Here is a 26,587-nt window from a genome sequence, read left to right on the forward strand (position 1 = left end):
ATCATGTATCGACCTATATCATCAATGGGATGAGTAGAATGGATTGGATTGAAATTATTCGCCACGATTAAAGTTATAACTCCACAAGAGTTTTAATTTTATAAAATTTCTATATAAAAGGACATCTATATTCAATAGAAGAGGAAACATTTAGTAATCGAAAAACCAAATGAAAAAGATAAATTTTCACATTTTTCAGCAACTGTCTTCATTTGCGCTGTTCACGTTTTAATTCTTTAATAAGAGAAACCTCTTTAATCCGTTTAATCTGTTCCTTTCCTTTGAATTTTCTTCCACCCATTTTATTATCACGGGGATTTACTAAGAAATAAAGTTGAATGAGCAAATTACGTGTTAAATTCCACATAATATCCAATGTTTTAATATTGCTGGGAATATGTAACGTTGTAAAATTATTTTATCTTCGATGATTTCGCTTTTATTCCGTAACTAGTCTGCATTGGATGTAATGAAAGAAAGGCGACAGTTAACCGCATATAATTGCATGTGAGCACAATTTAAACATATTCTTTTGTTCGGCTAAAATTTTATATTCCTCAAAAAGCACTCTGATCCCGAAAATGCCATAATGCCATAACAACTAATACAATCCGGAAATAACAAAACCCCATTGAAAACTTTAACAATATATTTTCCACATAAAAAAGAGAGGAAAAACAAGCATTACGAACTACAATAAAAATCTTGGTAATTTTATTTCTTGTCGTTTTTATAAAATTAATCTTTTTTCACATTTTTCACAAAGGTTTCACAAGAAAAAAAGAGTAATCATGTCATCTCTCAGCCCAACACTTCACCCCGTAGTTACGACGTTCTGTATAAATGTATAAAATTGTATATGTAACATTATCCTAGAAAAACATAAGATCCCAACACACCTTTTGGATGTAGATGTACTGCTCTAGAATAATACTTACATCTGCAAAATCTGTATGTGTATTTTACAAGGGTTTTTACTATATTCCAGGAATAGGGATAAGAAACAAGGATAAAGATCCAAAAATCTATACATACATACATAGCAATGTACCATGTGCCGTGTAACTAACACGTTCATTGCACAAGAATGGTACAATAGAATGAATGGGTAAATATAGCAGTATCAATCTAATACAGGTCGTACACCCGCCTCGCGAAATTCAAATATTATGACATCACCAGATTTGCCAAAGTTAATTAATGCAGATATTACGTAGATGTTACCTTTCTCCGTTAAATGGGTTTACTAAATCAATAAAAGTCAATTAAGCGAATGCTTTTGAAAATTAATGGAACACGTAGCTAATTGAATACAAACAAAGAGAGAGAAAAAAACGAAAAGTGAAAGGCTAAAGGAGTGGACAAAAACGGATCTCATTGTCATTAGAGGTAGAAACTAATGTTTCGAAATACCAGACTTACCCATTTCAAATTTTCGTCCGACACTTTGTAAGATAAAAAATGGTTTCCCGAGTTATTGCCGGTTCGGTTCAGGTATGTATATGTTTATGAACCGAACTACACACATAATGCTTACGAAAAGGGATTATCAAACTTCACGGACCATGTATAGCACCCTTTTTATACCTTTATTATACACGAGTCTAGAAATATAGAAAAGGTAATATTTTCTTAAGATATATAGAAACAATTTTCACCCTTATCAGAAGGGTGTTTTTACGACTTTCCTTTAGTGAAGATGAACATTTTTCGGTGAAAACATATTAAAGCTGTCTGATTATACAGTGTGCTTGCTTCACTCATTTTTATACTTTTCATTTCGACACAACCGAAAAAAGAATGGAAAGAAAAATTTCGCTTTCTTTGTGATGGAAGACAATTCAAATTACGAATTTTATTTAGCATGATAATGTCGGAAAATTTTTAACGTAATTTTTTCTGTTTCAAATTGGTCTGAATTCGGAGAAAAATGTTTATAAATCGTTTCAATTTTCTGGAGTTACTTGTTTTCATTTATGAAAATAAATTAAGCTTATAAACGAGCTTCATTTCATACACTTTTATATACATTTTATACATAAATGATGTTTATTTGTATAATACAGCCGCTGCATATATCGTATGGATGAACCGCACAAACATACTGATGTGATTTACGAAAAACGAACCCCACGAAAAACAAAATAGTAATTATGTATCCCTCCTCAAGTTTTCCCTTTTATTTCCGTTTTCCGTATTTCTTATAGACGTATACATATACACACAACTCCTGCTCGATTTAATGACGTTAAGTAGTAGTACAATATAAGCTGTGTTGTATTATGTATTTAGCGATTTAGCAAATTATTGTTTATATTTGTATCCATGTTGCTTTTAAAATAAACAACGTGCATGTTAGTGTTCACTATTCGTAATATATACGAGCACATGCTATTGTATTCTGATGTTGGCCATAATTGGTTTAGACTCTAAGAGTTGTTAATTAGTTTAATCAAAAAGTTATTAGCTAATTTCTGTTGAAATTACAACTGTTTCGTTGTTTATTTTTGATAACACTTTTATTTTCTCGAAAATTGCTTAAAACACACAAGTGCATTCACTGCACGATCGTGCATCTTATCGAAAGAAATCCACTGTAAATATCTTCATAAATATCTTCATAATGGAACGTTACACTTGGTTCGGATAATAACAACCTCCCACAAAGTCAATCAAATCAATAAGCGGATTAAGCTAATTTTATTTAAACCGCACTCCATCAACCGTTCCATTATATTTTAACAACGACTTTATACCAATCAAATCACAACCATTACGTCGAAATAATGTGATTGATTGATAAAACTCTTAATACGCCTATCGAAACATTTTCATTATTCAAATTGTTATGAGAAAAGTCTGTCGGTTTGTGCAGCCAACATTTATCTTTACTGACAATGTCGATTCTTTAGAGGGACAATCAAGCGAAATGATTTATAAGGCTAGCGAAAAGTTTTCATACATTTTATGTATAGTATAGGAGTGTCATATAGCTTGTGGACTTGTTTATGAAGTAGTAGAATCGGTTCTAATTGACGGTTTTTTTTTCTTTAACTCTTGTAATACTCTTGTAATGAAGCACTTACAAACATTCGTAAGACATTTCTGTTTGTATAAAATGTGCAACCACCTACTTTTAACCTTTTAAAAACGGCATATCGTAACAAAATCATTATATCTGTTACCTGTTTGTGATTTGTAAATGAATCTAAAAGTTTAGAAAAGAAAAATGTAGATTTTCATATGATTAACGAAATTTTTGTGGACAACTTCCAAATCGGAAAACATGTCTAATTTCACTTTTCTCGCCCTCTACCTCAATAAATTGTGAAAAGTATATTCTAGTGTTTGATACAGAATCTATCACTTCAACATTTTTAAACTATATTCCAAATATATAGAAGTGAACACTACAATGGGCTTGACATTTATTCTTATCATCATTGTTGATATCAGATGATTAGTCTATAAGGTCTAACACAGCGTTGAACCCGTTACTCCTTTTCAACTTAAAACCGAAAAATTTCGACCAATCACAAAAAAAAATTGTAACAACTTGCACGGGACCTATTCACGTACAAACGATTGTCAGAATATTTCTGTTTTAATCTCTTTAAAACCACTTCATTATTCGTAATTACTCTACCCTAAAATAATGACGATGAAACTGTCCTGAAAAAACAAATTTTTTGAAATATGCAATAGCACCCAAAAGGCTATAATTTCACATCAACATCCTCATTTTCCAGCTATACCAAACTGAATTGAATAGATAAGAGTTCAATATGCTATTGCGGTTTCAGACTTATTTAATCTTTTCAATTTCCGTTTAAATCCGTATTTAGTTAAGCCCTTCATGCACTTGTTCGAATTTATTCGCAGTTATCTGTATAACCTTACCATTCCCATCCTCCATTCAGTTGCAAAACAAATCACAATCTATTCTTTAACCGTACACCATTTATAATTCCACAACCAATTGGAATTTCATCCGGAGTTTATACACCGCACCGATAATATTCTGGTATATCCATAATAACAACAATCCAAGTTCTGTCATCGAAAATGAAGCCATCAATACGTAGATTAAAATAAATCTGACATTTTTATATATCACAATTTGAACCGAACGATACCATAAAATTAAATGCATTGACCCAAAGCATTTTACGTTTTGTATTATTTAATTAAAAACAGAATTTTTCTCTGACATTCGATATTATCTGTGAGCTTGAACATACATAATATGAAAATGTATACGGCGACATGATATGAGGAACTGAATGAATAAATATTTCAATTTGGAATGCAGAATATGGTTTTCAGTTTGCTGAATAAATGTACATAAGTTATAGATTTGTTTGATTTGCTTATTGTACAAGCATTCTGACCCCGTATTTGCTAGTGTAGACCTAACATGTGGAGTGTGGAGACAATATTCTATCGGTTTGGAATTCGCCAAAATTTAAATTTAAAGCCATAAAGATTTCACAACTGTGATAAGTGTTTCTGGATGCTTTCAATGCGGATGGAATATTTTTATTCGTTTCGAACAACGAATACGTCGAATGCGAATGTGGCAGGAATTCGGTATATTATATACTACACACAACCATCACACACATGTATGTACACCGTAGGATAGATTTACGATAGAGAACGTTCAACTTTTTTTTTATTTTCTGAAAATTATAAAAGTTGCTAACCAAGCACGAAAATATTGAGGGACAGATCAAGCGAAATGTATATAATCAAAAGGAAAGTTATGTCGTTTGACATCGACTATAAAAAAGACAATTTTGATTTGAATCCATGACTGGAGTTTATGTTCACATCGCGTTCTACACTGTACATGTATATTTTACTTAGTCAAAGGCATAAATAACTTCCTTTATTACGGGAAATATATTTTTATATGTTTGATGGCATCACCGAATATCTGATGCCAAGAGATATGTTAACTTTTACGACTGTTGTAACGGGTCAAATATACCCTTTACAATGTTGTAGGTGTTTTGTAAATTTTTAGTAATGTGTTCAATGGATAATCCTATTACTTTCATAGTACATCTCATTATCATTGTTATTGAACAGCCCGTAATATTAAGTATTGTTTTTAGATGAAGGGAATTTGGAAAAGTATCAAGCTATAGAATTACAACGCCAGAATCGCTGATTTTTTCCTTTCTTGTTCCACAATGGAATTAAGACCCATTGTTTCCCAATTCTTAATTCATTAAGATTTAATCAAATTACTTAAATCTTGGCTTGGAAAATGTACTATACTATGTCGATGTACAGTTGGTATATGAAAACATTTCCTCTATCGGCAGGAAGGTCGACAAATTCAATTAATATTGAGGTTTCGTAGATAAAATTGTTTAGAAGAGTTGTAGATGTTCTCTGCTCATGCCTATCATTTCCAAGAACTCCTACGACTAAAAGCATAGTAACATAGTAGCTAGCATAGTATCAGATCTCTATGCCGATTTGACATCTATACTATAGTATAATGGTATATATTCACGAAAAAATATGTAAAGATCTGTTGTGACATTTTACAGTTCACGTATCATGTAGCTGTAGCATGTAATCTCGTAAACAGATATTTATGCTACTATAACTGTAAAACTCTATCTCGGCTTCGCCTTGAACCATATCTCGAACATAAAACACTCTTCACACTCTTCTCTATCGAGCTACTCAAAGTTCGCTTACTCTTTTTTTTTTTTTTTTTTATTAAGATAGCTGCCCTTATTTGGTTATTAAGGGTCGCGCACGGAGGCCTCCGTTGGGCCCATTGTGCTCGCTATAATTTTTGAGTTTATGAGTTACTATCTGTGGTGAATCTCCCTGTACTAAAAATGTAGTTCAGGATATCCTGTGGGTGAAAGTTCTTTATCTGGTTGTACAAGATGGTATAGTTACCCAGATATTTCCTTCTGTTATTTATGAATGCCGGACACCAGCAGAGGAAGTGCTCTGCGGTCTCTGCTTCATGCCCACACAGCTCACAGCTAGGGTCTGATCGTTTGCCAATTGTTGTTAGGTGTTTATTAAAGCCGAAATGTCCTGTCACAGTTCCTGTATATGTTTTTAGTCTTGTTCTACTTACATTGATTAGATATTTTGAGTTTTTATCGCTTATTCTCAAACATCTCGATCCCCGGAGATTTCAGTGGGTGGAAAGATTTGATTGCCCATTCGACTCGGGCTGACGTTACTATACTGTTTATCAGGTTCAGGTTAACTGTGCCATTTAGTGGGAGCGTGTTGAGATTATTTACTTCGTTTAGTGCAATATTGTTTGGAAAATGGACATCAAGGAGGTGTTTGTAAGTATCGGTTTGATTTTTAGTGTACTCCCCTGACGGGAGCAGGAGCGCTCCTACATTTTGTATTGGGTCCTTCGAAAGGACTTTGAACATTTTTGACGAATCGTGAATATTGTTAATGGTACTACATTGATCCCTCCATCCAGTCCTCTCAAGCTGTCTGAGATTCTTTGAATAAGTTCTAAGCTCTCTGTAGTATTCATCGAAGTTCCTTGTTATTTTACACTTGTTAAACATTTGCCTGACTTTTTTCCTTTGAATTTTGTCCTCATAAGCGTAATAAGGCACAGAGTTGCCCGCTTTGTGTGCCCTCACAGGACATGCTTTCAAATGTGCGTCTGACAGTAATTTCTGTGTTGCGTCAGCTAATTTTTCAAGATCTTGAGTATTACATGGGTCATGTGAGAGTTCAAGAGTACCGATACCTTCTTCAATCATCTTGACGTAATGATTCCAATTAGTTAAAGCTAGATTTCTAAAGAGTATAGGAGGCACAGGATCCATACTTACTTTGAACATTATACAGCGATGATCAGAAGTAAGTATTATATCCGTTACTGTCCACTCGGTAATGCTATATTGTAGGTTCCGGGAGCAAACAGTTATGTCAAGAACTTCCTTTCTGAGTTTGCTTACTCTACTATAAAGTGCACTTTACAGTAGAGATATAAATGCTATTATGTAGCCTTTAAACGTTAGCTGATTCTACTGTAGAGAGATTTTTAAGTGAGAGATTATAACACTTATCATTCTATAAGATTTCAGGTCGATTCGTTCCAGTATTTTCGATTAATATTTTTTAAAGAACTCCTTGTATGCCTTGGTCCATGACTATAATTTACAGTAATTTTTAAACGTAATAAAACGAATGAACAACAAAACTGAGGATGACCGCGTACATCGTGAAGCATTAATGTAAAAACCCTTTGGGAACCAAAATGTGCTTTATGCATCTAAAATTTATTTCAAGAAATAAAACAAGGAAGAAGCCAGTAGTGTCTTTGTCTCCATTTTTTATCTTTTCAGTCCCTTTAACCACATTTATTGATTTTATCTTAAATGTACGTTATTCTTTGTACGAATAAAAATACATTTATTCTCCATTTCACCCTAAGGTAATGCATATATTCATGCGGGGAATATACAGAAAGTTAAACCGAACGTGTTGTCAGTGCTGGCTTACGAATTAAATCATCTTTCCTTTTTTTTAGGTGAGGTGAGGTGAATTCAGAAGGTGTATAACGCACCTCCGTAATTTTTTTCTGATATATCTTTTGAATGTTAATAAAAAAAGTATACGCACGATCTGACAAGAGGGTTGTGCAATATACATTTTTTACGTCGTATTATATAGCTACTCGTAGATCGAACAGATATTGGTGAGGTTTAATGCTTTTTATTTTTTACGGAAAAAACGTTTCAGAGTTAATAAATAACATGAATATTGACTTCTTCAAGACTATACCACGTATCAAAAGTTCTGTTCAATTTTTTGTGTGTACTTTATGTATATAGAAAGGAGTGGAGTGACTTTATATATATTTTGTTTTGAACTTGGAGTATAGGAAATTATTAATTTATGAAACGGTGAAATGTAATAGTCCATAGATTTTCAATTTATAATTTCTTCGAAGTTTCAGCGGCTGACAGCCATAGCATACATGGCAATAATAAGAAGTACGATGTAAACACCATAAAGTTTTAACGACAACGTGAATTCTACAGAAGGGAATACTGTTCAAAAATTTAGTATAGAGCACCGTCTTCCGTTTCTAATATTTGTTCCTTTGACGACCTACGTCTGCTAAAATATAAAGATATAAATGTGCCATTTGAAGTTTCTAGTCGCAGAGTAGCAATATGTATAGACATTTTGGCTGATTACCCTGGCCAATATATTGAGAATGGCTATAGTTTTATTATTTCATAAACTTATAGGATACTCTCAGATGTGTTTTCTGAATTTCATTTGAGTTGGAAAGTCCTCGTACTTTACTTTATCGTCTTCTGGAGAATTGCACTTAATATTCTTGTCGGTCAGAATCTGATTGGAAACATTTTTGTTGACAGTTCAAAGTTCTAAAGTTGAATAATAACTATCGAGGGCTCATACAGATCAGTTGCTTTAGGAAGACACACTCCTAATAATTGCCACGTAGTTCCAGATACATTTTCCTTTGTCAACTTAACCCTAACATTTAAAAAACAAATTTGTGATCGAGAGTAGACAACTAAATGGAAAAAGACGAAGAATCAATACCTGGCAATAATAAATATTTATGAGATGGAGTAACAGTACATTACTTATCAATGGGGCAAATGATGGAAATGGCACTTCTTTTGTGAAATTTGCCGATCGAGGCGTTGCTGACTTTGTTTACTACATCGAGCGACTTAAAGTTCGCTTGCTCTACCATAAAGTGCACTTTACATTAGAGAGATATAAAAAATCAATAAAAATTTGGACGTCATTGTTGAATACACTTTCAGTTGTTTACGTGGATACGAGCTAAGCGGTTCATTTGTTGAAAGAAAACTATTTTTGGAAACAGATGAATTGAACTAAATTGAGATAAAAGTGAAATTCAACATGTTTCCTGATTTGGGAGTTGTTGTGGTTTTTACACAACTACTCACAAAATCTGCCTAGCGAATGAAAATTTAGATTTTTTAGGCTAGTATTTCGTTCTGGTTGCGAACGCTTGGCTAACAAAAATTTAAAATGAAATTCTAATTTAAACAAAAGCCAAATCAATTGGGAAGTGAGCTGATTCTATTCTTCATCCAAATTTGTGTACTTATTTTAGCTCGTTTCTATGAAGAGTCGAAAAAAACGGTTATTATAGCTCGTTTCTATGAAGAAAATTTTCTAGGAAAGTCGAAAAAACGGTTATTGCTCGTGTCTATGAAGAGTCGAAAAAAAACGGTTATTTTAGCTCGTTTCTATGAAGAGTCGAAAAAACGGTTATTTTAGCTCGTGTCTATGAAGAGTTGAAAAAAACGGTTATTTTAGCTCGTTTCTATGAAGAGTCGAAAAAACGGTTATTTTAGCTCGTTTCTAAGAAGAGTTGAAAAAAACGGTTATTTTAGCGAGTTTCTATGAAGAGTTGAAAAAACGGTTATTTTAGCGAGTTTCTATGAAGAGTTGAAAAAAACGGGTATTTTAGCTCGTTTCTATGAAGAGTCGAAAAAACGGTTGTCTTAGCGAGTTTCTAAGAAGAGTTGGAAAAAAACGGTTATTTCTGCTCGTGTCTATGAAGAGTCGAAAAAACGGTTATTTTAGCTCGTTTCTATGAAGAGTTAAAAAAAACGGTTATTTCTGCTCGTGTCTATGAAATAGTCGTAAAAAACAGTTATTTTAGCTCGTTTCTAAGAAGAGTTGAAAAAAAACGGTTATTTTAGCGAGTTTCTATGAAGAGTTGAAAAAAACGGTTATTTTAGCTCGTTTCTATGAAGAGTTGAAAAAACTGTTATTTTAGCGAGTTTCTATGAAGAGTTGAAAAAAACGGTTATTTTAGCTCGTTTCTATGAAGAGTTGAAAAAAAAACGGTTATTTTAGCGAGTTTCTAAGAAGAGTTGGAAAAAAACGGTTATTTTAGCGAGTTTCTATGAAGAGTTGAAAAAACGGTTATTTTAGCGAGTTTCTATGAAGAGTTGAAAAAAACGGTTATTTTAGCTCGTTTGTAGAAAGAGTTTAAAACGTTAAAATTATACCCATTTTGAAAGTCATGCATTGAATGAAAATGAAATTGAATACAGACGATTCATGGATTACTTTGGGGGAAACAGTTTTGAGATCTCGTAAACAAAATGAAAATTGACAATATGCATAGCAAAAGAAGACAGGAACGTAATATTTGTCTTATATGAAAGTTGGTCGCACAACTATAAAACACCAAAATAGTGTTAAATGAGCTAAATATACTGAAAAGCAAATTTCGAACGTTACCGATTATATAAAATACTTCTTTTTATCAAACAAATTTCAACAGATTATTGCGAAATCTTTTACTTCATTTCCGATACAATGAATTTGGCTATAAGCTCTACTAGTTGTATATTATCGTCGACAGACGAATAACATAATATGATTAAAAACGGCAAATGAAACTTCAATTTTTACTTTTAAATGATATGATTGCACCCAAATCAGATAATATTATTTGCTGAAATACATTTTTAAATGAATAATAATAAATGAGTTTCAAGTTTTACCATCAAAAAAATTGAAAACAAAATTAATGCTCTTACTGTGTGATGCATATTCATTTGGCTTAAATAATAAAAATGAAATGATTTTATCCTGCATCCATTTTGGAAATATAAATGATTGATTAACATTTAAATTAAATTCATATATAGCCATTTATAGACATTACACATGCCATTTTTTCGCTACTATTTTTAATCAAAAATAAATAAATATGTAGAGTAAAATAATTTCATATCACTTCCGGAAACAGACGAAATCGGAAATAATAATTCTAACTGGTATGTCATTCAATGAAAAAATAAAAACTTTTTTTTTTCATATTTTTGGCCATTATTAATGGTTTACATTTCCTTTGTTTTTGTTTGCTTTTTGCAGTTTTTATATTTTCCTCATTTAAATTTTAATTGTTTATCGAAATTCGTTAAATTTCACCGGCTAGTTGAATCCAATTAAAAGGCCCATTGTTCGAATATTATACAAAACGAACGAAACAATGCCTGGTTTATTTTGATGGCTACGATGGCAAAGAAAATGGTATAATTTCAATGATTCAGATTAATCCGAAAATAACACAGAATAACACAGTGCTTTTGGGAATTCCATGATGTATCATGGAGAATTTAATTCGATTAATCTTTTCTATTAGTTCTTTTCATCAATGGTTCTGGTGCAGCCAGCCTACACGCGATATCAATCGGAAATATTGTCCAGAAATCGACAAATCAGTGTGCGATTATCGTGCCAATATATAAAGCTTCATATCGGTTGACATTGTTTTTCTTGTCGATTACAGGACCCGATTTATAATTCATTTTAATTAACTAATTTTCTTGAATGGTATCGAGTGCAGAGCCATGAAGTAGAAAATTGATTGACAAAAAGAGTTAATAAATCAAAATGGAAAGCAACAACCCAATCAAACGGAAATAGGGGTTGCTTCATATACTAAAAATTCCAATACAACGGTACCAGTAATAAAATCCATGATTTTCGAATGGAATCGTATCATCATTGAATGCATTATATAGCCGACCGTGTATATATACACATATTATTTTCGATTCAATGTTATAGCGTCGATAAAAATGTGCGGTACAGTGTGGTGTGAAACCAATTAGAAACTTTGTTGTTGCAACATCGTTATGTGTATAGCAACAATAATAATTCCAATTTTCGATCTCACCCCGAAAATGACTTTTGTTGCTGTTATTTTTTGTGAAAGCTCTATTATAAAAGTCATTAATTTAAAAAGTTTTTCGTATCCCCATAATAAGTATTGATTTTTCTATGGGTCGTATTATATAGTCCTTGCTCTATGTACAAAATTGTATGATGGCACAGAGATGGTATACGTTTTACGTTAGGGAAAACGGGAATTGCAATAAAACGACGACCCTCAGACCCCAAACTCAATGCTAAATTCCATCACTTGGATTTACCTTTTATATTGTGTATAGGGAACGTCGTTCGTTGGATACGTAAAATGTCTGTTATATTATGTGTGTATAGATTCGACAGCTATACATAAAATAGAAATAGTCCAGGTTGTGTTCAAAAAATATTTTTTGGGGTGCCTGAAAGAGATAGTAGAAAATGAATGAATATTGTGGAGCAAAAGTCGTGTAATTTTGAGTGTGTTTCAGTTTCTGCACTTTGAAGCGGGTAAAGAAATAAGGAAAAAAAATGTTTCCCGCTTTTTTCGGTATACATGCACGGTACACAGTACACACACTGCCGTTGTTGTAGCTAAAAATTTATTTTAAAAGAAAACGACAGAGAAAATCAATAATGTCGGTTTTAATAATTTATTAAGATACACCGAGAATGTTGTAACTTATGTGTAGTGTGTTACGTTATGTGCTGTGAACTGTGTTCTGTTGTACACAAAAACGTGCAATTTTTTGGTAGAAAAATTATTTTCGTTGAATTTATTGCATTACGAGGATATAGTTTTCACATATATTCTCGTAAAATTCAACGTATCTCAAATGTATATAATGTGAACGAAAAGATAGACGCAGACTAAGCTAGGCTTTCCTTTTATTGAGGCTTTAGAGGGCTTTGATGAAAATATAGTGGGTTTTTTTATAAGAAAGTAAATGGATTTTATTGGATCTGACTGATATGTTGCTAGAAATTTGGATGTAAATGAAATGAATTCAGAAATATTAGGATTAAGTTACATCGTAGGTTAGCAAAAAAAAAGACAATGGAGACTGTTATTGTCTGTTGTCTCTTCTTTATCTGGATTATAAGAAAAGTGCAAGGATCGGATTATCAGTAAATACAATTACGAATTGAATAAGGGTTGCAGAAATTTCCTTTGTATATAAGAAAATTTAACCTCCAGAATTGACATCCAAAAAGCTCATTTCTATTGTTAACCCTCCGAAGTTGTTTGATTGTTTCCAGGGAATAAAGCAAAATCCATTTTTAATTTTCTATTCTATGCACACGAACGATTAAAGTGGATTTCGTCTGCCAAACACATTGAAACGGAGACCAAGCACAAGCAGAGAGTGCTTAAGATGATCTCAAAATAATAAATAACAAAATATCTTAGATTCGTATTTAGAAAACGCTGCTGCGAAAAAGATTCTTATTTCGAAAAGATCTTCAAAATAAATTCAAAACCCATCTCGTAAACCTTTACTATAGCATATGCTTATGTAGCGTCTTACGTAGAAAATTTAAATTTCTTTCCTGAGGTACATCTTTTACAATATGCAATGTATTCTCGTCGTACTTACGGTTTAGAAAACTTTATACCAAAGCGCGTACGTATAGAAAAACATTTATTATAATAATATGCATTTATTATACTTGCATTTTGCATGAATACAAAAAGAATTATATTTCTTCTTTCGGTGAAACAGACGACTAAGACTTCCATTATATTATACATCTTGATTCATATATACATATAACTAGCATAAATAAAATACATTTTCTATATTAAAGAAAAAAAGGCATAAAGTAAATCGGTAGGGAAAAAAATACCTACGCGAACTAGCAGCCGATGAGTAGATTGTTACATCTTTTACCTGCGCTTTAATGAGATAAGGACAAGGAATAAGGTATATACACATTGTTTCGCTAAAACTCTATCAACATTCAATAACTCGATTATGTACATGGAATATTGTGTTTACAAAAACAAACTACATTGTCCTGCTGGATTTTGGTTCGTAAGAAACCTCTATACAAAGACTGCATAGCGGCTTCCATCTTTTAGCATTTTGATTACAAAAAAAGCCGCTGTATATTCCTCTCTAAATAGACTTCCTTATACTTAATGTTACCGTGTTATGGTCGAGTGAAATTATATTTTGTTACTAGTAGAGTTATCCTCACTCCACATTTTATATGCACCATGATCTTGTGAGTAGATTCTTCGGACAGAGCTATCTTATCTAGCCATAAAGAAATCATACATTCCGGTGCCAAGACTAAACTTCACACAAATTTATAAAATCCTAGGTCGAGACCACGACACATGAAAGTATAAAAATGGAATCTTATGCAATGTGCAAAGTTTTTAAGAGTTATACCGGAGCTATCAGTATATATACATATATTTTCGGCGACTTTATTGGCAAGCATAAAGTAAGCCTCTCAATTTCACCGAACTGCGAGATAACAAAGGTTAAGTTGAAATGTCTGACAGAAAATATACTTATATTGAGTTTATAGACAGTGTAGACACATTCATTCAATTTATCCATGATAGGAGGTAGGTTTTATGCTTGCAATGATGGCACTGAAAGACACAGTGTTCGGTTTTATATAAAAGAAATTGCATTATAAAAATATAATACAGCGTATTACTACCGATCGAGGCAATCGCAACGAATTGTAGTTCGATGTGGATAATAGGAATGGATATGCAAAAGCGTACAAGAAATAAAATATATTTTTATAGCCTTGAGTTAAAAGTCGTTTGAAATGGATATTATCAATTTTATTCCATTTTCATGGAAAAACAAGAGAATTTCGGATAACATTTTTGAAAAAAAAAATAATCAAGTCATGCATAACGTCCGTAACGACTACAGGGTGATTTTTTTTATATTATGCCAATGCTTTTGAGAGGAACACTGAAATATATTTGATGTGTGCATGTATATATATGAGGTGTGTGTGTGAAAAAGGTTGAAAAGGAGAATCAAATATTTGAACTGGTCTCGTTTGTGAATTATTTACAAGCTAAACTGTTTGATATTGATTTTTTATGTCCGGGGTAATTTAGAGAGTGTTTTATTTTCGGTTCAATGAGCTAGTGGTTTTGATGATATGTTTGTTCAAAATTATTTATTAAGTTCTTTTAACAAATTTAGTGAAGAAATCTTAAATTAAGGTTGAAGTATATTGCGTGATTCGACATTTTCATTTTAAAAGCAATAATTTGATGCTTACAGGCGGTTTCAATTTATGTTATTGTGAGAATATCAATTTTAAATAATGTTTAAAGCGTTGGTTGTCCAATTTAAATTACCACAGACACATCATACTGTCAGAAAATAGATTATGCTGTTGAATTCCATTTGAGTCATATAAAATAAAGTTTTTCTTAAATATAAAATTTTAGAAACGGTTAGCGAATCGGGATGTAACGAAATTTTTCATTTCTTCATTTGGTGTTTTACAAAAAATCTATTACTTCATTTGTTGAAACATACATTTTGCTATATAAGATGATACTATCCACTTCACATCGCTCATTTTTGTCAAAGCCTTCGATAACATATGAATAGCTGTTTCATGAAATGATTTGCTGACATTGGTGCTGACAAAACTCTATTTAGTAGATTGGATATAATCTTATATGACCTAAAACCTCAATTTTATCAGTTTAGGTAAGGTTAACTGAACCTGAGTTTTTCAGTTTCATGTCAGGTTCAGCTTTGCTGGATGGGAAAAATGTAATAGTGTTTGGAGCGTTTGTTGCTCTAAATTGATGAATTTAGAATAACGCGTTTCGTCATATAGTCTTTAAAATCTATTACTTCTATTGTTAATAAAAGTTTTATAAAGCAGCGTTTGATACACAGATTTTACGTCGTTTGTTTGACCGTTCGTTTTCCTATAAAAGAGAATAATTAATTGAGCTCATCGTCCATTTTTGTGTCATGTTTCTAGCTGACAGATGCGTCTTGAAATGTTCAACTTGAAAATAAATCTGTCTTGTTAAATGCTCTTTGGAAACAGGATAAAATCGAATTTATGTGATTGTCTTAAATTTTGTTCGATTGTTGCATAGAAACGCATGACTGTTAACAGTAAAAAACACAAACATCTAAACTATGTCCATTATGTTGGACAAAATGCGACACACCTTTAATAAAATTTCCAGTTCATTGTGGGTAGAACATTGACAGCAACGTTAAACCATTTAAGTTAATGGATCTAAAAATAAAGAAATGCAAATATTAAAATTCTAATTAAGACTACGGTTTTAGCGTATAACATTTTATGTTTCGTATGGCTAAAGGAAAATTAATTTTACAGAATATCAAATAACAATTCTTAGGCCTTGTTTGGGTCAATGAAATTTATATATCACATTCAAATGTATCAAATGTCAGAACGAATGTTATTTTCACTTCATTTTATATGTTTCCGAAATGGTTTTTATTTCTTTATTTTATTTGTGTGAAGTCGTTACTCGTCTTGATATAGACTTATATTGCCTATTGGTTTAGTATAGAGGCAGTGGAAAAAAAAACTCGTAAAATTGATAAGACATTATTGTTTAATCGTAAATGTGTGGTATTTATTCATTAAAATTTAACGCTTTCTAGTGTTCGAAGATATAAATAATGAAATACATTTTCGTATTTAATAAAAACGATTCGAACATTAATTTAATACATCAATAATAACTCTATTTTCATTTCGAATTTCTGAATCACTTTGAATATTTGATGATATCAGCGGTTTTTTTTCTTTCTCTCTCTCCCTTTCTTAATATTTATTAATTAAACACAGCTAGCACACAATTAATCGAGAAAATTGACAATCAATATTCTTAACGCTACGGCTATTAATAGAGAAAATTGAATTGGGAAATTGGGGGCATTCAGTAACGTTATTGATGGTGGCATACTGCTAATTTCTTTGGGTTTTGTAATAAAAGCTCATAAATATTGATTCAAAGGTGCGTTCGTTATTAATTTTTTTTTCTTGCTTTCTTTCGTTCGTGCTCATTGTATCTTATTGGCTTTTCAACACTCTGCGGGGTGGAATATTTAGGTTAGACATTAGCAGAACTGTTAGAGGATGTATGCGAGAAAAAAAATCCTCGAAAAGCCTTGATTAGAATCGCATTAAAATTTTTAATTAAGTTGAAATATAATACCCTAAGAGAATGTTGAATTACTAGTACTGTAAATGCAGAATACTGTAATAGAGTGTTAAATTACCGAAGAATATTTCCTGGAACAAGTTGAACTACTAGTCCAAGATATTCAAAATATTTACCCTTCGCAAACTGCAAGAATCTCGAGATTCCAATCTGTTACTTGATTTGATTAATGTTCTTTCATCGCTCAATACAATGGTACAATTTACCAATTTATTTGGTGAGTTGTACCAATCGTTGGTATGCTGCACAAATCTATTGGTACATACCGTTGATTCCCAATTAACCAGTCATTTTGGTAATTTATTTTCAGTGATCAGGTTGAAATAAAACCTTTTACTTCATTGGTTTTGACATGCGTTTTACTATTAAGACGATGTTTTAGCTAGATCTCATTATTTATTCTGGTCGTCGTTGTCAGCCATAACAGCCATACATTTTCCATTCATCATGCCTTAGTGGCTTCAAATGCTGCATTATTATACTAATTCATATTTAATGGCAATGCAGACAAGGAACAGACTTTTTTTTGAATCTCACATCAATCCCACCCGTGTTTGTTTTGGTGTGATAAACAACAACCAACCAAACCTGAAGAGCTTTCTTATTCAAACACAACCTAATTGAATTGAGTAAAGTTTGGTATATAGATGTTAAACAAGCATAGACAGAGTGCTAATTTATCACATATAATCAGTGTTTGCCAAGTGTATAGATTTCTCATTACTCATCACTCATCAGTCATTACCAAATCCCAATTGATTGTACTGAATAATTAATTCAAAACCATGTGTTTTGTAAGCGCCGCACAATTTCATTATCTTAATTTATTGATTTATGGATTAAGATATATATATTATGTACGATTGAGAAGTACTTCAGCAACGGTCACGCTTAATTACGTAATTATTGTACCTAAACCAGAAAAGAACTGCAGCAGTTTCCTCAATTAGATTGCAACATCAAAAACTGAATTAATAAGAAGCAAATGTCGAACGTTAATTATTATCATCATACAAGTAAATGTAATATAATAGTACAGTCATTACATGATAAATATACGAGTAGCTTAAGGATAATTCGTACAGAATTTATGTGTATTAATCTTAGATTATGCTCCGTGAGCAAATGTATGTAAAACATATGCAACTATTGAATGCATATATTAGTTCTGCATGTTAAGGTAACATTGTTTCATACAAAATACTTATATGCACATCCGAACCGGTTAAAATGGACATTAATTTATATCCGAATCGATTTATAATCAATCAGGTAATGCTTGAAATACACCGCCGCCGTCTCTGCATTTATATATTAAAATATTTCGGATGCTTATATACATACAACTATGCAAAATGTGTTTATACAGTGATGATGGTTTCGATACTCTGGTCTATTTATTGTGTTTCGAGCCTAAAACACATAATAACAGTTGTGCTGTATGGTGATTTGCGGCCATAGATGATAATACGTGTATTGGGTGTGTCTAATTGAGTCACCTAAAGCGGTTCAAGGTTTCACTTAAATTTTTAGTTTAGAGAAATTGTTAGATAAGGTTTTAATGAGAAAGTTTCACCGAAACCATCTGTCTGTATGTTCGGACATAGAAAAAGAAAATTCTTGGAATGGGAACATCAGAGATGAACAAGTTTTGTATAAATGAAAGGCAATTTAGAATGAACATTAAGAGTATAGTTGTCGGTAATTAGGAACTACAGAACGGTTCTCCTCAATTTATTATGCTCTCTAAGCCGCTTATTGTGGCTTAATGCTTGAACTTAATTTTTCATTTTACCTAGGAATTTATTTGTTTATTAAAGTCGTTTATATAAGTAGATCTCATTGAAGCTTTAATGGGCCAGGTAAGACTGAAGAGCCAAAGAACTTAAGTCAAATAAACATTGTAATTGTCATCATTTCAATTTTCGTTTTCTGTTAATGTGGTTTTATATTTATAAAGTTTACGCTCCCTTTGAATACTTGCTGCTTTTTTAATCGCAACATGGTTGTTAATTTCAAAATAATTACAAAAAATGAATGAAACGACTTTTTCATTTTATATTAATGTTAATACAAAAATATCCTTTGATGTTTCTGAATACATTTGTGAAAAAAACCTCGTCGAGATGTCCTTATACAGATTTTGTCTTTAAATTAAAAATTCAACACGTTTTTCCATTTGTGTGTATGTTCTTATTATACCCAAACGAGCATACAAATCAGAAAGGAAGCCAAAATTAAAAATTGATGCGACATAATATGGCTTCAAAGAGTTGATTGATTGAGCAAATGTGTGCTCGGTTTTATTTTAGACTGATTTGCATTTTGATAGAGATCTTCCCTTTATTTGTACTAATTTAATAGTAAGGGGGGAGGATGTGGCAAAGATGAATGAATTTCTCTTCAACAGTTTAGTTATTCATGTGGTATTTACATTTGATTGGTTGATAAACATTTCGTCTGTTTTATCTAAGTAGGAGATGAAAAGATAATGAAACGTTTATGTACACTTAACCCCAACTATTAACCCGAAACTATATATTAAGCGGTATTATCAGATGGCGAAACATTTTATGCGTGTTCATTAGCTGCATTTATATTGCGTTGAATTCTTCGTCGGATATACACTCTTTCTGTATTCAATTTAACAGAAAATTTTAATTTTTCTTTTCATTTTTACTCTTTCATCTCATTCAAAACTTCAAAAGAAACAGCAACATGACGAGAACGTAACAAAGTTGCTTTGCAAATAAACACTCGAAAATTTCGCTTATGACGGGAAAGAGGAGACCGCCTACAAAAGCCATATCCGCGATACAAAACAAACCAACCATATAAAAAATGCCGCATATGCGATCAAATTCAATTATTTTTATGTTTCCCTTTCGTAAAGTGTAATTTCTAGAATTCTTTAATCTTGAACTTGAATCATTATTATGGCTTAATCTTATCGCGTCAACGCTAACAAAAAAGGACATAATGTTTAACTATCCATGATAATTAAGTGTTAGGTCCGACTAAATGCAATAAAAGCAAGAAAGCGAATAGTAAAATGCATAAATTAATTTATATCTCAAATTAAAACAGCTTTTCACACAATCAGCAATATTGCATTCCACACAGTAAAAATGCTGATATGGAAGTGTTGGTGCAAATTAAAATTTCATCAACGACAATTTTTTACATTTTATTCCAACAATTTTTATCTGGAATATGTTAATTAGACCATTGAATACAAAACGAAACCATGCAAATGAAAACATAATTAATAATTTTATCACACAGCAAATATTTGATAAGAACCAAATGTTTTCTATATTACAATTATAATAATTTATGTTATGTTATTTTCACCTTCCCATTCTTCTGTCGCACTGAACGGATAGTATAACCCACCACAGGTATAGTATTCCTGATAGACTATATACGAACAAAGCATAATATTTGTGCTAAATATATAAAATATCTACGTGCTGTTAAACGTTAAATGCTAAAAAGCCTCTGTTTGGGAACGGTTCATTTTATATAAAATATTTTATTAACATGGCTAGGTGTACAATATTAACAAGCACACATACTTATAGCTCACATTATGTTTCCTATATAGCACCAAGCCATACCAACCACCCACCCCAATATTACTCTCGCTTATTTTATTGTTTACTGTGTAATGAAAGCTGTGTTGTTTGTATGTATTGTATGCTCAGGGTTGTTTCCAAATGGAAATGTATACCAAGTGTAGTTTTGTAAGGGTTATAATAACTGTTTTAGGGAAAACGGCGGGAACAACGTGTAATTAATGTGAGAGACATGGAAAATGGGAAAATTAAAGTTTTTTTTGTGTGTATGTAAGGTTCTTTTGTATGAAGTATGTTTGGTGTCTGGATCATATATGGGGAAACAATGGCATACCATGATGTGACATCAAGAATTTATGTGCGTGAAAAAAGCATGTCCAATCACAAAAAACTGTCACAGTTTGTGTAGCACACAAAAAAACGCAAGCATTTTGTTGTTAACGTTGCCTGAAATTAAAAATCTGATTTTGATTCAACGCAACAAAAAATACAGAATGAGTTTTCATTTCTAAAATTCTGTTTGGATTTAAAAATTCACAAAACTTGTCAAAAGGAATAAAGCTGTTAAAGTGAATTTTTCATGCACACAGCAGCGAAAGAGGGAAAAGCGTTGAATGCAAATACAAATGCAATCGCTTTCATTTTGTCGCAGAAACTCAATTGTTTTATGTGAAACTTGTTAGTGAAGCACTTGTATACTTTACGAGCATAATAACATTCAAACATTGTGCTCTTGAGCTTGACACAGAACAATTTTTCTTGTTTGTTTCAATTCATTTGAAATTGTGAATGCGGCTAGTGGCGACGAGGGTAATTATAACTTTCACATAATTGTTTTTTATTCGTTTTTTATATACTTTTTTGTTAGTAAAAAAAAATATAAAAAAAGCTGCACGCAATGCAACATTCAACGTATACTTTATACATACACAAAAGTTTTTGTGTTGGATTTATGCTTTGTTGTGTCGTGCAAACATACCTCTGAGGGGAAACTGTTAAATGAAATTTATTGTATGTTGTAATAAGAATTAATGGAAATCAGAGGGAAACTGTCATTGATATAGTATTCGCATATAACTTAGAATTAAGTATATAATATACATCCATGGCCATTAATAACTAGCTATCATATCTCACAATTAATTTTGAAACGCGATTTTGACAGTTTGAGTTCAAATTAACACTATGTCCAATGTAGTCATTATTTTAAAACTTTAATTTTTACATCGGGCAATGATCTTTAAAGTTCAAAACACGTTCGTGATTACTTGAAACTTTAATGTTTCGATTCATTACAAGCTTGTCAAATCCAATGGTGGATGTAAGGACTCAACATATGTAATATTTAGTCAATATCCGTTTGTCTTTTAAGGTTTCTCTGATACTTCATTCACGTGGTAGAACTAATTCCGAATGAAATTAAATTTAAAGAATCGTTACGCGTGCATTGAATAATGGTAGCTCTAATCGACAAAAAAAAGCTCAGACAAAAAACAACCTTTCGAATTACTTTAATGTTACTACAAGACAAAACACATTACACATGTGCCACGAAAGAGTTCGTTACGTAGTGAATGTTATCTTTAGTGCTACAGAATTAACGATACAAAAGACTAATTTTCTTTGAAACGTGCAAATCTTTTCTTTAAAAAAAAGAGCCACACTCCTTGTGTACGTTGAACCAAACTTTACGAGTTATCTTTTCTCAGCCAGCACACGTTTTGTTTATATGTGATTGCATTATCGACAAAACGACAAACATAACAACACACCCTCCATTCATTTCAACGAGCAAAACAATCTTAAGAACTAATCCCATAATAATTTCTGTTAAATCTTTGTATCGTTTCCACAATGTACGGGTGTATTAGACGAAAGAGATATAGAAAATGTACTATCTTTCGTATACCATTTATCTTTCATTTTAAGTCACGCACCTCACCTCCACCCTACAACCTATTTCACCCAATTTGAGTATTTAGTTGTACAACTCTCGACTATTAAGTCATCGATTTTACTCATGTTAGATATATCATCACATTTCGAAATATACATAGACAAATATTGTACAAAGTACGTATATCTAGTGGTTGTACCGTTGTATACTACACACATGGGGTATACGTAGTATGAAACCACTAACCAATTTTGTTTATGGCTATGTATAGAAAATTATCATACAGAATATTTCACTTTAGATTGCCTTTGTTGGTTATATCTAGCATTGTAAGTGGAGCAATGTAGTGTATTGTTAATTTCAGCTTTATTCCCTTACACATCGGGCATTTTAAATAACACATTTCTCTTCCAGTCATGTGAATTGCGAATTTAAGCTTCAGTTTAAAGTCGTATTGTGACATACAACAGAACCTAAACACATAAAAAAACTTTAACTTTGTCGAAATGGGGAAATGGATGCCAAATTTTATATTGTAATCCACATATAAATGTGGAATTTGAGACTTTTTTTTAAAGATGTTTGAACAATGGACTGCTCTACAGACCTTAACCGATGAACAAAAGAACACCAAAGGGGTTGTTATTGGATATAAAAACGAAAACCTTTCACCGAAGGTTATTTAAGTAGGGTTATATTATGGGCAACGGGTTTTAAAAGAGCATCCAAAATATTTGTCGATTTCATACATTACTTCGATAATAAAAAGTTTTCGTTTCTTTACGTGTAATAATAAGTTATCGTCGTGTGTTGTGAGTGTATATGCTTTATCCGTAACAGACTTTTATATTAAGGAAAATGGAAAGTTGATACCTTTATTCACAATCGGTTTAGATTGGATAGGTCGTTTGTGTTTTTTCTCTCTTCTGGCTGAACTTTAGTACACGAAAATGATATAAAAGGGGTATTGAGCCAAATTCAATTATGTAATTGAATAAATCTGTGAATTATTGGGCCCGCACAGCCGCAGATTTTCTTTGTTGAACGATTGAATAACTTACGAATTGTCGAAAATCATCACGCCCCAAACCCCCACAGTTTGACATTTTTTTTATATTGAAATGAAATGACAAATTCGTGAATATCACGTCATTCAAACTCACTATCGAGAGTGATTAAAACAATCGGATTTCAATATGATCCGAAATTTTCTCTCTTCTGTCAATTTGCACTAATCACGGACGGATAATCAGCGAACGTTCAATTAATTTGTACGATGAGATTGAAATTTCGCAATTTTAGGAATAAAATTATTTCATTGAAAGTTTTTAATGCGGCAGTTTTCAGCAAAGAAAATCTATTTGTGAAACAGTAAGTGTATAATAGCATAGCAGTGCTATGTTGATAGACAAAAGATCCAAAAATTACGATTGTGGTATGTCGTTTGCATTATCTAAATTCACAGATGATAGATTATAAGTTCTTTCCAGACAACGGACTAGACTGATTAGAATGAATCCTCCAATGAATCGCTCGTTTCATCTCTTTCATTTTATGACAAAGTTGTGTTCTCTAAGCACTTTACATCGCACATCAACATCAGTATATATCGCATAATGGCAGCATTCATATTGTGAATTCTGACCATCTACTCTTGGATCTGACATACATTTTTAATAAGAATAATGTATAAAAAGCTATGTCAATCACTTCGTAAGGATAAGAAAAGAACTTTTTCCGTAATGAAAAAGCCTCGCGCAAGAACAAGATTAATAAAAATCAAGATAACATCTCGCTTGTAACATTTTTCTTAGCGTTCAGCCTATCAACATAAAAACAAAATGTTTATGACTAGAATATCATAAATAACGGAAGCACAAAGCTTATACATCTTACCACACCACCCAAGAATGAAACCCAAAGAAAAAAAGAAGAACGAAACGCTTGAACGTTGAATTATTTATTATTTTTCTTTCATTTTTTCTTTTCAGCACAATATCGTAGTCCTCGCATAACGGAACACCCTAGCGATATAACCGTACCGAAAAATGAACCAGTGACACTCAACTGCAAAGCTGAAGGAAAACCAGGTAAAATATTCGTGAAAAGTTTTCTAGATGAACTAAAATGAGAATTATTCGAACTAACTGCTTCTTGAAATTGATTTCATTTCTTGATCCTTTTGATTTATATAGAGAGTTCTTAGTGCAATTCTAGTGAATTTTTTTGTTATTTTTGGAGTTTACCGTCCCATTCCAAGAAAATATGGCTCTCTTCAACTCTTGTTAGTGCAAACACTGAAAAGACGATGCAAAAAGACCTAAGATAATCTCGAAATAACGTTCATCTTAAGTGAAATATTTATTTTTCAACATTTCAGAACCGACAATAGAGTGGTTTAAAGATGGTGAACCAGTAAAAACAAGTCCAAATGATAATAAATCGCACCGTGTGCTCTTACCATCTGGTTCACTATTCTTCCTTCGCACGGTGCACGGGAAAAAGGAACAGGATGGCGGTGTTTACTGGTGCGAAGCGGCGATCGGAAAAGTTAGAGTGGTCAGCCGCAAGGCAACGTTAAGCATAGCAGGTAAATTTACAGTTAATTTAATTTATGGTTAGTGATGATATAGTACCATTCTGCACATATGAAATATGGATATCCTTCTGCGATGATTGTGTATTTGTAGTGCCGTTGTTGCATTTATTTTAAAATGAAAATTAATTCATTTTTGCGACAAACTCTCTAATTTATCAAATTTATAATATTCAAACCATGAATTAATTTATCAAAATGTGGCGAACCAGATCGTTTATTGTAATTATTTTATACAGCCGATACGTACTGTACTGCGTATGGAAACCAAATTTTATTCGTTTTGTGGTATTTACCATTTTTGATGATTGTAGCTATATGTTATTATGGCTTCTGTGCGCTGTACATATGTACATTCTTCAAAGTGTTTTAACTGGCAGAATAACACAATTTGTGCACATCATAGCACAAATTGGTTTGTTGTTATTTGGTGGCGTTACGTGTAGTTTTGTTTATTATGCATTATTTTCAAAAACCTCTTCATTCCATATGAGGGAAAATGGAAAATGGAATCGGGGAGCGCAGCTACAATAATTCGTTATATGGCAGTGCTTCATAGCAATACACATAAATTTCAATTTCGAGTGGAGTTTTCAATTAATTATAACAATTTTTTTTAGAACGTCAGTGTGAGTGTTAAAGTATAATTTTATCATTGATCGCAATTTGAGAGAATTGGGTCGTTGCAATGGGCATTAGTAACATTTATTTTCGGTTATTTATTTTTATGTTGTTCTGGTGGCAATGTTATCCCATTTTATTGCTGAATTTGTTTAATGAATACCGAAAAGTAAACATTTCAAATTACGTAGCAGGTATGGTGTATCAACCACAGTGTCATAGTGTTTTTTTCATGGCGACTTTAATCGATCGATATTCGTTGAAATGTTTAAATGCACGACACATCGACGCTTGTCTTTTTGGAATCCTACTGTGACGTTTAGTCATATCTCTTATCGACAGTAACGCCGAAATAAGCGATCAGATCAAACTCGTGTTTTCTTATATTTAGTGAAATGTCTAGTAAACAAAAGAAGTACAAGATTTGGTATCTAACACGAGACTATTGTATTTTACCGAAAACTTTAGTAGCTAGCACAATGTAATACTTTAAACAAAAGAAGTAACATATTAATTCGATATGAACAGAATATTTTTTTCTTGCAAAGATATTTTCAGTCGTCTCAAGCCGAAAGCAATACGTCAAGATCACGCACGACATTTAAAAAGTTTTCGTGCGTTCTTACAAACTTTTCCTCAATGCCAAGTTTTAATTCAATAAGTGTCAATGTAATGGTCTCGGCTCTTATGGAGAGACAAACAAACACACATACATTAAGAAAACTTCATATTAAAGATAAATTCAATCTAAAATCATCGGCTTATGTCTTGGTCGCTATACTGTCATGTTGCTGCTAGGTGAACCATTTTCTCTTAAATCTAAGAGTTTGTCTTGGAATAGTTTTTTAAACACATTTATAAACACGTTTTTACCCAATCTGGTCGCATTTGATAACAACAAACAGAATTTTTCATAAAATTCAACATAGCCCAACCAATTATATTTCTAAGTGAAGAAACAACGAAAAAACCATGAAAAGCTT

General features: G+C 32.0%; 1 protein-coding gene across 3 annotated transcripts in view; it reads left to right on the forward strand.

Moving 5' to 3' along the window:
* The window catches only part of LOC119081719 (roundabout homolog 2), a 92,098-nt gene that overhangs the window by 17,145 nt on the left and 48,366 nt on the right, over nucleotides 1-26,587 (forward strand). For all 3 annotated transcript variants that reach the window (XM_037190858.1, XM_037190859.1, XM_037190860.1), the window contains exons 3-4: nucleotides 24,379-24,477; nucleotides 24,768-24,977. In XM_037190858.1, the coding sequence (XP_037046753.1) occupies nucleotides 24,379-24,477; nucleotides 24,768-24,977 (309 nt within the window). The remainder of the gene's footprint in view (nucleotides 1-24,378; nucleotides 24,478-24,767; nucleotides 24,978-26,587) is intronic.

Source organism: Bradysia coprophila, unplaced genomic scaffold (assembly GCF_014529535.1).
Source record: "Bradysia coprophila strain Holo2 unplaced genomic scaffold, BU_Bcop_v1 contig_358, whole genome shotgun sequence".
NCBI classification, from domain to species: domain Eukaryota; kingdom Metazoa; phylum Arthropoda; class Insecta; order Diptera; family Sciaridae; genus Bradysia; species Bradysia coprophila.